This window comes from Sebastes fasciatus, chromosome 12 (assembly GCF_043250625.1).
Source record: "Sebastes fasciatus isolate fSebFas1 chromosome 12, fSebFas1.pri, whole genome shotgun sequence".
Taxonomy (NCBI): Eukaryota; Metazoa; Chordata; class Actinopteri; order Perciformes; family Sebastidae; genus Sebastes; species Sebastes fasciatus.
The window spans coordinates 13,970,535-13,985,409 of record NC_133806.1 but is presented as its reverse complement, the minus strand read 5'-3'; the positions used below and the strand labels follow the sequence as shown (position 1 = coordinate 13,985,409).

At 42.4% G+C, this 14,875-nt stretch overlaps 1 protein-coding gene across 3 annotated transcripts in view; it reads left to right on the top strand.

The window, feature by feature from the left end:
- The window catches only part of ddr1 (discoidin domain receptor tyrosine kinase 1), a 47,587-nt gene that overhangs the window by 8,339 nt on the left and 24,373 nt on the right, over window positions 1-14,875 (top strand). For all 3 annotated transcript variants that reach the window (XM_074653242.1, XM_074653243.1, XM_074653244.1), the window contains exons 2-4: window positions 7,074-7,231; window positions 9,942-10,044; window positions 13,819-13,894. In XM_074653242.1, the coding sequence (XP_074509343.1) occupies window positions 7,132-7,231; window positions 9,942-10,044; window positions 13,819-13,894 (279 nt within the window). In that variant the 5' untranslated portion in view covers window positions 7,074-7,131. The remainder of the gene's footprint in view (window positions 1-7,073; window positions 7,232-9,941; window positions 10,045-13,818; window positions 13,895-14,875) is intronic.

Here is a 14,875-nt window from a genome sequence, read left to right as displayed (position 1 = left end):
CAAAACGATCAATCGATTAATTTAATAATCATTAAATACATTTAATCTATTGCCTAATATAAATTTTTTACATCACATAAGCATTTTTGATATGGATCCCTAAAATATGTTTATCAAAGATTTGTGACCTCTATATGTACTGATCAGAACGTTTTACAATTGAAAAATAAATATTGTCTGTATTTTTTGATGAACCACTTTTTTTTAACCAAAAACACATCTTTAGCATTGCTTATCATTACTTATATATCTGCAGTAAGTTATCAGCTGATATATTGTGCCGGCTAATCGTGGCTCTACCAGGTACTGAACAGTATCTACAACAAACACATACAATATGAGCAATAACACACTCCTACAGGCACAGATGACTGCCACCGCTGTCAGACTCCTAAATAACCAACTTTTTGAACTGTTATTGGTGTGGTACTACCCGTGCTTTTGAAGCCATTGTGCTCTTGGACATACAGTATGTCAATATTCTGTGTATTATATACATTTTAGATGTGTTTTAAACTTGTCTAGATGAGTGTATGCCATTTCCACAAATCAAGTTCCTACCATAATGCTTTCCACCCCCAACAAAAAAAGGGCAGGACACCAAAAGAAAAATGTGTTTCTGGCTACAAGTTTAGTGTAATGCTTCGTCCCCACACTTACACATGGGCTTGTGTGGCTGCTGTTGATGAAGGCATTCTTCATTTGCCAGACCAACCTGGGGTAATCAGTCACCATTTGTCTCCGTCCGCCATGCAGATATGTTGAGCAATGCTGCCACCGGTATGGGCCGAGGAGCCAAGTGGATCCGCTTCCAAGTATAACGCAGGCAGTGAAAAGTGAGAAGATAGAAGTTTCACTCTTTTAGTTATGATTGATTTCAGCTTGGTGTAGCCGCATGCTAATGAACCCGACTTTATTACATTCATTTTTTACCCGTTTCTTTGCACTTCCCTCGAGCCTCGACTCGTGTTAAACTAACACATGAGCCGTGTTGTTGCACAGTCCTGTTCTGCTTTGTCTGTGCGACCAGGAAGGTGTGTTTTGAATTGGGTATTTGTTGGATGAAAGCTGAGCTGTCTCAATGAGTCAGTCACACGATGTTCAGCACAACTTAATTATTACTGGAAACACGTTTTTCTTTTACAATCCCCTTACCCTGTTTCCTCCAGTGTTTCATCATGATTCACCACCTCCTTCAGTCATTATTAGTCACATGCTACACTTTCTCTTTTTGTCGTCGCTGCTGTTTAATTTGTTTTTCTGACTCGGCCACCGTTGCTGCCTTCTCCTTCAGCTCTCATTACCCTGTTTAAGTGACTCATCCATTCTTCCCGCCTGCTTCCTCATCCTCTGGTAAAACTCAGGAAGATCAGATGCCACAGTCGTGACTGGCTCTTCCTTGTATAGATGAATATTATGACACATAGCTGTACAATTTGATGACCAATGTATGACCAGCACTATGACAAATAGTAGGGCATATCACCAGACATTACCCGTAGCTTCCTCCTGACATATCATGGATCTTTTGTAGATGTTATTGTACGTAATTATTAGAAGTACACCGCCTGTATTTTTAGTTTAGTTAGTTTCCATCCTCACTGACTAGGGGGAGTAGTTTTGTTGTTTCCTCACTTTGACTGAAGGACACTGAATGATATTTTAATATTTAACCAAAGTAAGCTCAAGGTACAGGAAGGAAGGAAGGAAATTCTTTCAAGATGAAAAACGGAGCCCGTGGACAGATCGGTGCTGCCAATACTACTTACGCCTGGAGTGGGTCTTCAGTAAAAACAAGGAAACAGTGGCCCCGCAGGGATCAGCACATTCACACCGTCCCCGAGTCGCCCAGAATCGAGCCTGTTTACAGGAAATCCATCAAATGACCTTGTTTCTGCGGCTGACGCATAGTCTCCCCCTTCAAAGTGTTGTGAAGTTTGGAGATTAATCTGCGCATCCTTCTCTCCAGGACTCAGAGGGTAGCGGTGCGTATGACCTCACCAGCGTCCTCCTCACATACTGATGGAAATGCAAAACAAAGAGCGCACTACGGTTTGTCTCCCAGCGGCCATTAGTCATGTCCAACTGAGGCAGCTCGTTACTCTAATCTTGCTGTGATTGCCGACTTCATTTAATGAGGTCTGTGTATGGACAAGACACAAACATTAAGGCCTAACAAATCACATCCCTTATATCACTGCTGACCATTTTCCAAATGATACAGTAAATTTTAAATACATTTAGTACCTTTTATGCAAGCGTTGGTTTCACCTTGCACACGTTAACTGTAAAACATGCTTACAATAGGTAATTCATGATAGTAAACACAAGGTATCAGTATTTTTGTCAGCATTAAGTTATCATCACATATTAATGCAGATGAGAGCAGGGTATATTTTAACTATAGACTGTATACAGTATAATATGTGGACGTAGTTAACGTCACGTCACCCATTGGTTTGTAAACTGCCGTTTTGAAGCCTCAAGTTCAGCATTTTGTTCTTCGCCATGTTGTTTTTTTGCAACCAGAAGTGACACAAGAGGGTGGAGCTAAGTACAAACGAACGCTGAATAAGACATTTTTAGGCGACCAAAATGTTACGATTAACTACCATGAACTCTAAACACACTGTGAAAAGGTTAAAGTTGTTAGACGAAAACATGGACAACTCCCAGACCAGACAACGCCGTGGTAGCGATCTGTCAATCACAAGGTAGCCACGCCCAAAAGCATCCTGCTTTATGGTCTATTTGACTCTAAATGGGACCATCATTTACTAAATGAACATCATGCTATATTGAGGAAGACTTGAAACTAGTGATAGAGACCATAAACTCAAGTTTACAATGTTTACTGAAGTAATAAATCAAGTGAGAAGTAGGATCATTTTCTCATAGACTTCTATACAATCAGACGTCTTTTTGCAACCAGAGGCGTCGCCCCCTGCTGGCTGTTAGAAAGAATGCAAGTTTAAGGCACTTCAGCATTGGCTTCACTTTTCAGACCCAGAGGTAGCCCACTGGTTTTAACAAGACCACGTGTTTACATGTGAGTGACTCTGTCAGGCTGTACAGTACTTAGGCACAGCATTTCTAATGAGAGGTAAATGCTATCATTAGCATGCTGACATGCTCACAGTGACAAGGCTACCATGCTGATGTTTAGCAGGTCAAGTTTACAATATTCACCTACGAAGTTAAGCATGTTAGCATGCTGACATTTCCTTATCAGTAATTAATAGACAAAGTACAGCTGAGGCTGATGGCAATGTTATTAGTTTTACAGGTTTAGGAAAGGTTAAGGGATCACCAAAGTGATTACAGTTCATCCTGTGGGGGACATGAAAGTCTGTTGTTTAGACATTTCAGTCTGGACAAGGTGTGGACTGACCGACTGACGGATCGATACTGCCTCTTCTCCAACAACTCTTAGTCAACATTAGTATGTTTGCTGCTAAGAATCATGTCGTTCAAATGATTTGTTGCTCCAAAAGCAATCATTGTTAAAAGCATATTGTAAGTTTGCTAGTTTCTGCATTTGGAAATATTGCTGTGCAGCAGCTCCCTTGAGTCTGGGATGTCGATTATGTAACTGTAATAAAGAAAAAAAAGTGGACTAAATAATGACCGTGATTGATTACCTCCATTAGGTTTCAAGTCTGCAAGATGATGTTATACTGTACTGACTTAAACTAATGGCTGTCTGGAGTGTAAAAGCCAATAGTTATGATATTCTCAGCAGTGATGTAAAGCATACACAATTTGCAGTTAATGGGCTATGCAAAACAACCTGAATAATCCTTTAGGTCACTTTGGACCGGCTTTAACTGGAAAGAATAACGAATGCAGACATTTGGTTCCAACTCGAGGGGCTCTCTAGAAAAGACACTAACCAGTGCCAAAGCCGTCCTGCCAGTTTTTCACTGAGGCAACCTAATTATAGAGATTCTGGCAAACTATCTTTAATGATGCAATGGCTGCTAACTTAAAAACGTTCTCCTGTGTGTGTCTCTCTGCTCTCGACTCCGTCTCTCTGGTGTCAGTTGTGTTTTGTTGTGCGGGACAGAAACAGCAGCTGCTCATAAGTATTCATTAGACCTGCGTATGGATTAGTCGAGACAAGTGTAGATTGGGCTCCACACTGCGCTGCCTCCTCCAGAACACAGCAGGTCCTTCTGCCTCTCTCTGAGCACTAACCACAGCTGTTCAACACCACTTGACTTCTCCAACAACAATGTTCTCGGATGGCTGTGGCCGCTTTTGTTCCTGCTCGCCAAAGCATTTGTCTGGCTGATTTTTCTTCGCTTGTTCATAATGTCTTTCTGTAGTGTGTTGGATAAAAGGTTATTTCCCCCCCTTCATTGACAAAACGGTGATGAGACGCTGTCGAGGATAATGTTTGTTTGATATCACAGTGGTTGTTATGGTGATTGCCTCAGATTTGTGGCTCCAGTTGTCAGATTCTCAGCTCTGATTTTGCACACGCAGCTTTAGTCCGGTAAGCCCCATATTTCAACTTTTTGTCATCTGGCATACTCACACACATACTTACTCATTTGGACAACTTGTTTTTTTTCTGTAAAGGAAAAAAAAAAAAAGATTTCAGCCTCTCTTTCTCTCTCCCCACTTGGAAACACATGCACCATGTATCGGTTGCGTTGTGTCTCCCATTCAGGACAGCTGCACTGCCTGGCTATCCCTGAGATCTCCTCTGTGCCTACATACGAGCCCCACGCACCCATGCATACACACACCGCGCAAGGCCATAAGTCACCCTCTCCACACCACCTCCCTCCTCCCAAACACACACATGTACCCATGTCATCGCTGCTCTTGTTCCACCGTCTCCGCCCTGTTGTGCCTGAGCTAACTCTACTATTCACTCTGTTTCCATACATCCCCCCTCCCCGACTCCCTCGGCTGCTCCCCCACCCCCTCCCCTCCGATCTTCTGTCACTACAGCTGTGTGTCAGCTGTCGGCCTGTCCCAGTCTAGTCAGAGATGAAGCCGAAACACAGAGGGTCTACTGGGAAGACAGCCTGGCCTCTCTGTCTCTCCCAGCTGTCACTCCCACTTCAGACTTCCACTTATCATGAGGTTTCTTGCCTCCCTCTTGCTTCACCACTGGAAGTCGTCCTCGAACACGTCTCAAAAGTGAAATATGCACGAGGGATAGAGCTGTGAAATATGCTTATTTTTTCTGTATGATTCACATATTCTACCTTCACATATCTTATATGTTATGTCATTTTGAAAATATTGTAGATCTACACTCAGTTGAAGGTACACCAAGCTAAAACCAATGCAGTCTAAAGCAATCCTTTCTTCATGAAGGTTATAATGTTCAGTTTTTGTTGAAACTGTTTTGTTAGTTCAACTTCATTGTCGAGGCTGTAGTTTGTCGTTTCTAGGGCTGCCCTCTCTTAGTCGATTAATCGGTCATTTTGGTCTTAGTCGACTGAGATTTCCTTAGTCGACTAGTCGTTTTTTTTGCTAAATGACTTATTTCCAAGAAACATATGAGTACATCTCTGTTTAACACAATATTTAAAGTGGAGCTTTTGTGTTTCTTTGTGGAGAAACTCAGTTTTACAGATCTGTTGATTAAATCAACTAGTCGAAAAAATCGTATGAGTGTTAGTCGACTAAGAATTTCTTTGGTCTAGGACAGCCCTAGTTGTTTCATTGAATTGTATTAAGTTGTACTGAGAGATGTTCCTAATATTATGTCCACCCCATTTATATTAATGAGGTAGGATTTATTGCAGGACTGCTGTATTAGACTGCATTAGATTAAGCTAATATACATAATAAACTGGCAACTGAGTGTGGGTGTTTCTTGGTAAGTTTTAAGGTTCCTAGGGTCTTTAAAGGTACAGTGTGTACGATTTGGTGGCATCTAGTGGTGTGGTTGCAGATTGCAACCAAGTACCCCTCTGCTCACGCCCCTCTTTCCAAGACTACAGTAACGTGAGCCCCCGAGTGCAAAACTGTGGTAGCGCCGTTTGCTTCGCTCAGAAGCCATCCTTACCATAACAACACTACTTTAGGAGCAATGGAAGTCAGACAACGGCTGGCGGCACCAGGGTTTTGCACTTTGCGGCTCACGATACCGCAGTTTAACAAGCGTGTCGGAGAACTACGGCGGCCTTCAGGTAACGTAAAAAACGTGAAAGGCTTTCTCTAGAGCCAGTTTTTTGTTTTATCCGTTCCGGGCTACTGTAGAAAGAGGACCCGCTCCCTATGTAGATATGAAGGGCTCATTCTAAGCTAACGAAAACACAACGATTCTTAGTTTCAGTTGATTATACACTAATGAAAACATAGTTATGAATATTATAGTCCATAGATCCCCCAAAATGTTAAACACTGTTCCTTTAAACTCACTCAGCAACACATGCAAAATGTCAGTGATGTGGTGTTCTGATTAAGTACTTCACTTTGCACTAACATAGCACAGACCATGTTCGCGTCCCCATTAACTCAAAAATACTTTGGATATCTGTCCTTCTCTCTCTCACTCACTGGCTTTAATTTCTCCAATCTTACAGCTTCATCTGTTTGTTATTTATTCCAAAAAAGCATCTCCGCCCGGGTGCTCTGCGCTGTACAGAAGGAATAAAAAATTCTCCGGAAGTAAATGGGGCCGGCTAATTATACCATCTTCAATTACCAAGCTGTTTGTACCCTTTCTAAAGGCAGCAAAAGTATTATTGTATCACGGCATTCTGCTGCCAGAGAGAAAAACAAATTAGTGTGTGAAAGTGGCCTTTGTTATATGGCTTTGTGCTGCTTGCTCCGCTGGGGTTTGGTCCACGGCTGAGCTTGGCATGCAAAGCGTAGAGAAACAAATGACTGTGGGACATGCTACGTGCTTTGGACTAAGAGGATTTGATTGAGGGAGTTATAGATGGAGATGGTGAGCTTCAGTCTGGAGGTGTATGTGTGTGTGTGCATGTGTAATATACACGTGGGCGTGAAAATAAAACCATTTGTGGTTTGTGCAGTTTCTACAAGCACGGACAAGAATCCTAAAGTGGATGTAAATCTAAATATCCCTTTCTCTGTGACAGGTATGCCTGTGGACATCAGCGCGTCCCCGGACAGGTAACCAGGCGTGTTGCTGCTGTCATGGCCTCGCCAACCCTGCGGCTGAATTCTGTCACTGTGGTCACAGTCCTGGTGGCGCTGGTGGCGTCTTCAGGGGACCACGAGTGGCACTTTAACCCAGGTAGGATGTCATATACACACATGCAACACAGACAACATCTAAATTGGTGATGGATAAATTGTTCCCTAAATCCTGTGTTTTTATGCCTCTGTGCCGGCGAGAGCCATGGCCTGGAGGCATTATGTCTCCGGGTTGTCCGTCCGGTCCATTCTTGTGAACACTATATCAGGAACGCCTGGAGGGAATTTCTTCAAATCCTGCACAAATGTCAACTAGGACTCAAAGATCAACTGATTAAATTGTGGTGGTCAAAGGTCAGAGGTCAAGGTCACTGTGACCTCACGTCCGTCCCATTCTTGTGATATCTCAGGAACGGCTTGAGGGAATTTCTTCAAATTTGGCACAAACGTCCACTTGGATTCAAGAATGACCTGATTTGATTTTGGTTGTCAAAGTCACAGGTCACTGTGACCTCACAAAACACATTTGTTTACCATAAATTAAGAATTCATATCCTAATTATGACAATTTCACACAAATGTCTAACAGGATAAAATGATGAAGAGATGACATTTTGGACAGACATGGTTGTAAATTGCAACTTCACTGGTTGGTGGAGGCATACACCCGTGAGGCGGTAATTCTAGTTTTTTCTTTCTTTGACTGTTTTTCCACTTAAAACTGCCACATTTAAAATCGCTTGGCAGTTGGCACATTTCAAGGTTGATTTTTATTCCCCAAAACTCAGACATGATTGCATTTTCAAGCCCTTGCCCACTTCTTCCCTAGTCTCCTCCTCGTGTCCACGGGCGCAGCAATCGTCCGTCCTGCTGCTCCGACATTCTCCTCACATTCTCAGATCAGTAAGGCTCATTCTCCGTCCGCTATCAACAGGCTATCCTGTGTCCTCTCCCCGTCTGCCAGCCAGTCGTGTGTAATAGGAGAATGAGATAGCCGGGCAGGCCCCCCCCTGCCCCCCGTCTCGTCAAGACCGCTAATGCACAGGCAGCTCATGAAAGTGTCAGTCAAAATGTCGGGGAAGGGAGTGCATGATGTGTTGGTGAATGAGAGCCAACCAGGTGTAACCAGAGGAGACTGATTACAGCTCGGTCAAACTTCTTACTGCAGCAGCTAGACTGTGAATGAGACCAAGGTTGATTATTATTATTATCATATGTTGATTTTTTTTTTTTTATTCATTGCTTAGTCTATAAAAGAGAAAAAAATCCTTACATTTGAGAAACTAGATCCATTGAATGTTTGGATTTTTTGCTTTATAAATGACTCAAATGATTAATAGTTTATCCTGTTTAGAGCTGAAACAATCAGTCCATTAATCAATTAGTCAATCAACAACAAATGTATCTGAAAGTATTTTGATAAAAGACATTTGGCATGCTAACAGCGTAGCTCTTGTGATGGCGGTATTGTCTGTTGAATGACTGATGTATCGACTAATTGTTTCTGCACTATATTAATCTAGGATTAAATTGATGAAACCGTTGGAGATAGATGGACAGACTGTAGTACAACACACACATACACACACTTTGTCCTGTTGAAACAACTGAATCAATCTTGACAGCGTGAGCAGGAAGGTCAGCTGCGTGGGTTAAAGTTTTATGAAAAATGACAGAAAGGGAAAGCAGAGGACACACGGAGCGAGAGAGACGGGAGACAGAGAGGTGAGAAGATTGCAGATGGCGGGGTGTTGACGGGCGATGTGTGATGATGATGATGTAATAAAATGGGCACCTGTCCGCAGGGCGTGGATGAACCGAGTGTGTGTGTGTGTGTGCTGCACCCGTCGGGGTTTTTAGGGTTTGTCATTCAGCCCAACATTCCTGTCCGCTGACTCAATGACAGAAACTGAGTTAGACGCCCACCACGCCCCCGCCTCTTTCTGTCGCCCTCGGCCTCCCCTCCATATCGCTGTCACTCAGTACCCCTTTCCACTTTATCACTACCCAAACCCTCCCTCAGCCTCTCATCCTCCTCCTCCTCGGGACTGACTCCAGAGCGGATAGCTGGGTCATTGAGTAATCCCTGCCTGGGACCATGCTATCTGGATCATTTGATAACGCTGCTGCTGGAAGGGAGTCAGCGCAGATATCTGAGACCTGTCTGTGTTCTTTCATTCGCCCTTGGTTTTCTTTCTCTCTTTTGTTCTCTTCCTGTTAATCCCAGAGCAGTGGTAACTGGAACAGGGGCTGGGTAGGATTGCCGAAGCCTCGAGGAGGTGGCTTTGTGTGGGATGGAGGGGGGGGAAAAACAGGAAAGGTGTAGTCTGAGAAGAGGGGTCACAGTGTCTCACAGGAGGCACATGATACACAATGTGTTCAGATGAATTTTAATGACTTTGCTGTTGTCACTTTTGACAGGACAAAGCGGACTCACAGGAATAAGTGACGCAAAACACTGCCATTACGTTTTACATGAACTCATTAGTACAGACTCTATCCCGAGAGATTCTGCAACAAAACAAGAGAGGACAGCAACTATTTAGTGTAGAGTTTGGTATTTCTTTCCTCCCTCCTCTCTGTGTCTGTCCGGGTTATGAAGCATGAAGTCCGGAAGTTTTCCCAGAGATGACATAACAACATTATGCTCCGTGACCAATGATGGCTCCTGACACTCTAATGGAAATATTAAGTTCCCTCGGACATGTGCTCCTTACGGATGAGAATGTTGCTCATGTCTCTCTCTCCCACTTTCTCTTTATCTCTCTCATTTTCTCTCCTCTCTCTTTTCCTCAATCTTTCCCCTGCAGCACAGTGTCGTTACGCCCTGGGGATGGAGGATGGAACCATCCCAGACTCTGACATCACCGCCTCCAGCGCCTGGTCAGACTCCACTGAGGCCAAACATGGAAGGTAGGAAATGTGTGTGTGTGTGTGTGTGTGTGCGGGGTAGAAAGTTACTAATTACGTCGCTCCAACCCAGTGCGTAACCTCCGGGTCTGAAAAGTGAAGCCAATGCGGAAGTGCATTCATTCTAATAGCCAGTAAAATGAGCCTACTTCTCACTTGATTTATTACCTCAGTAAACATTGTAAACATGAGTTTATGGTCTCAATTGCTAGTTTCAAGTCTTCTTCAATACAGCATGATGTTCATTTAGTAAATTATGGTCCCATTTAGAGTCAAATAGACCATAAAGCAGGGTATGTTTTACCTACCTTGTGATTGACAGGTTGCTACCACGGAGTTGTCCGTGTTTTCGTTGTACAACTTTAACCCTTTCACAGTGTGTTTTCAGTTCATGAAAGTTAATTATAACATTTTGGTCACCTAAAAATGTCTTCTTCAGCGTTCGATTGTACTTAGCTCCACCCTCTTGTGTCACTTCTGGTTGCAAAAATATAATGCAGTGCAGACAAATCAGTTTGCAATTAAACTGCATCACCATGAATGTAACATTGAGGACCTAAATTAGTGCAGACTTATGGATCACACAACTCAAGTAAGTTTCAAGAGTGTGCTAATTGATGTTCATACCAAACAGAGATGAAAGGAAACCAATGGAACAGTAATAATAAGTACATTCAGATTTCTAAAGCTCAGCATCATGGTTTGTAAAAATGATTAGCTGTGATGTAAAGTGTATGTTGTTGGTCGTAAATAGACAAAAACATGCGAAACCACAGGTACAGCTCTTTCAATTTGGCTTGAAACCTTTCAGTTAATTTAAAAAGCTTCTCATAAATAAAACATAGTTTCTCTGAGTTGGTTGGTACTCGATAGGGTGTATTTAATAACCTGGTCCCAGACCTCTGAATTACCGCCCACATTTGCTCAGCAATTTATATACAGTAGAATATGTTATGCGTAACAAAATGCAAATTTGGTCTGATTATCAGGCTACATTATCAATGTTGATAAAACAGTGACCCAAAATTTGCATGTTGATTCCCTCAGGCTGGGACTCTATCATGCATGAGAAATTTGGAGCAGATTGGAAAATGTACGCCGAGGCTACAACAACTTCCTTTCAACGTTGTTACACGAAAACTCAAGATTTTAGTAACTTTTAGTAATCATAAATGTCTTAAGATTGCACTGATCAAATTTGAAGTTGATCTGATTAAATCTCTGGGAGGAGTTCGTTAAAGTACAGCGCCTGTAAGAGGCGAAAAAATAGTCTATCATAGCACATGAAATTAGGGATGCACCGATCTGACTTTTTCAGTCCCGACACAGATCCCGATACCCGGGCTCACTGTGTGGAAGTGACTGGGGTCATTATTTTATGTGTAAGGCAACATCAGACTTCAATATCGCTTTTCTTAATAAAACAAAATGGGACAAATAAATACATAGATATACTTTTACTGAATTATCATTTATTTTTAAAATAAAATGATAAATTGTACATCAGCAACTTGACGAAATAATCCTCAGAATTAACAGGCATTACAGTTCAAGTGTAAACCTTTTTAATGCAGCAACAAAGTGGTTAAACTTAAACAGGAATTAAAATTCCAGTATATACTGTAATGTATATAGTATATAAAAATTAAATTGAATTGAATAGATCGGCCCCATTGTCACCAATACATGATCAAGCGATTTGAGTCAGTATCGCCCCGATATCAAATCCGGTATCTATATCGGTGCATCCCTACATGAAATTCAAAATAACCGACTTCCTGTTGGGTTTACAGTATACCTCCAAGAGGCTTCTTTGTACGTCTCAACATGTTACGTATACCTACCAAATTTCATACATGTAGGTGAAACCACAATGACGGCCTCAATTTTAGAAATCTTGTATGGGGCGCTAGAGACCCAGAAAATATAGAATTTTTCACCAGTTGTGATGCGTGTGCCAAGTTCAGGATGTCGCTTTGACCATTTCATGTGACTAGAAACTTTTAGTCAGAGTGGTTCTTCACAAGATCTACTATTGTACATACATCTCTGTACTGTACAGGCAAGTGATCTCCTTGTACTTGAGTAAACGTTAAGTCAAGTAACAGTATCTCTACTGGAATAACATATTCTAGTGCAGGATCACATGTCACTGTGGACTGATGTGTTTGTCTGCATGCTTTTTTCAGTCTGTTGGCAGCACGCTTAAGTAATTTGTCCGAGGTCTATTAGATTATGATAGAAGATGATAGTGTGTGTCTCTGTAAAAACCCACTGGGTAATTATATTACCACCATGTCTGTCTGGCAGTGAGGTCAGATTCATGAGAGAGACAAGTTAGGCCTGTAACATGCTAAAGCCATGCATTCGGGGGATTGTGTGTTCATTTGCTCTGTAAAGGGCTGGGTCTCTTGGCTGAGTGTCTAACCATGTGGAAATGATTATTAGCCCGAGCTCTTTTTTAAGAGTCATCGGGGAGACACTGAGAGAGAAAGAGAAAACAGCGGACATAGGAAAAAAAATAAAACAAGTGAAAGGTGGATCACTGCGATGGTGCGCTGAAAGCTGCAGAGAAATTAATTTGAAAACAGGATTTGAGTCGAAGGTGTTAGGTTAAGGGAAGGATGCAGAGCTGGTAGGTATTTTTCTTCATGGCTGTTATTACTCTGAGGAAGTGAAATATATCAGAAAGAGGTTGGAGGGAAAAAGAGAATTGAGAACGAGGGGAAAAGGGTGAATTGTTGGCTGGTATTTAGGTAGGAAGCAAAAGACAGAGAGAAATAGGAGAGAAATGAGGTACTTGGCAGAACAGCGTCCTGTAATGTTAATCCTGCTGGCTGGTGCTCGGCGGACTGAACCCTGCCCGGTCACATTCCTCCTCCTCCTCCTCCTCCTCCTCTCCCTCCTCATCCTCTCCTCCCGTCACAGGACACTCTGCGGAGCACTAATGTGTTGATATCATCTCGCGGTTTCCGGCTGCATGATCTCACCCACCGAGGGGACTGATTGAAATACTAGCGCCACTGCCACCGCCACAGTGTGACCGAGTTGATATAGTGATTTGTTTCGGCGGTCTCAGCAGCAGCTTTCATTTTGAGAGAAGCCCCACAGTGGTCAGAGCGCGGTTGTGGCCTGGCGTGTGTTCCAAAGCTCCTCGTACGGGTTGATCCCGACGTCACACACACACACACCAAGCCAAGTTTGCGGGCTCGATGTGGTCAGTATGTGGTGGCCGTATGGACTTTTCTTCTTAGGCTGGATTGAGGAAGGTCACACTGTGTGAAAATCTTTTAGTGGTGCATGTGTGTGGTCACGGCGCTGTGAGTAAAGATTCGTCCTGACATCCCACATCTTGTTGTGATGTTTGACGAGCCAGTAATTTTCGTTTTATCTCTTTTCATCTCTTCATGTGTACATTCCCGCTGTTTCTCTCTCTGCTGCCCGCTGTGCGCCTTTAGCTAAATTTTTTTTTCTCTCTTTCAGACATCGTTGCCCCATTTATCTGTGAATGTTTGGCTGCTGTTGAATCAATAAGTGTGGTGGTAGAGGACGGTCGGACTGTTTGTATTGAATTCTCAGTTGTGTCTCTGCTGCAGCCGGCGCTGTGGGTTTTGATGTAGTCTGTCTTGTTGTGGGTGTGCTTGTATCTCTGCATGTGAATGTTTGGGTGTGGGACTGGGATTTCATAAACTTTTCAGTTTTTATTTCAACTTTTTTTTTAAGGTCTTTTTTTTCTCATTTTGCTATCCAACATTAATACGCCTCTGTTTCTCGCAGGTTGAGTACCGGAGAGGGGGATGGAGCGTGGTGTCCTAAAGAAGCCGTTTTCCCCGGCGGATCAGAGTACCTTCAGGTCTGATACTCAATTTACTCCACTCTTACATTCGGAGGTAGTTCTCAGTACAATCATTGTATTGTTTTTGAAAGAATAACATTTCATTGTTGTCAGCTGTTATTTTAGGATTATGAAGCTGATGTTGAGACTATATTAATAGTAGTACATTAATCCAGTGATGCTTTAATAAATGCTTTGATTCACTCAAGGTCATGCTTTAGAGTGATTTTGAGAACAGCTATGATGATTTGTTAGGCACTTAAGTAAAGTGTGTTTTTTTAGGAAGTACACTTATTGGCTCTCTCGCTGAGAGTTAGATGAGAAGATTGATACCACTGTCTGTCTATCTGCCCACTAAATATAAAGCTACAGCCAGAAAGTGGTTAGTTTAGCTTAGCATAAAGACTGGACAGGATGATGCTCTTTTCAGCAGTACATAAGGAGATCCAGAGGTCAACAAAAGAAAAGTTAGGCTAGGCCCATTGCTAATGGGCAGCCAGCAGCAAGCTTCCAGCAGGTCTGCACCTGAACTGAACCAACTTTAACTTCAACAGTTACCTCCCTTTGAGGAGCTTCTACCACTTTTAAACAGGAAACTCCTCCTACAGACAAAACAAAGTCAGTGCATAATCAATTAAGTTAAATATTAATCATATAAGTTGTTTGGGTTACTTAAAAATATTTTTCCCTGAAACAATGACACTCCCCATCATCTACTCAAAATGGTACAGTCTGAGTTCCTCTACTATGGCTACATTCAAAATGTTCTTTTTACTATTAGCACATACTGCGCCTGCCAATACAAAGGACTTACTGTTGCATGAAGTATGCATACAATTGGGACATACTACTTCATAACATTGCACCTTGAACTTTGACCCTCTTGCTCATATATCTGCTGCACAGAGGATTGTGGGTCAGAATAGTCAGAAAAGCATGCTGGCTTGCATACTGCAACATGCGACCGGATGTGGTAGGATGTCCTGGTATTTTTGACAT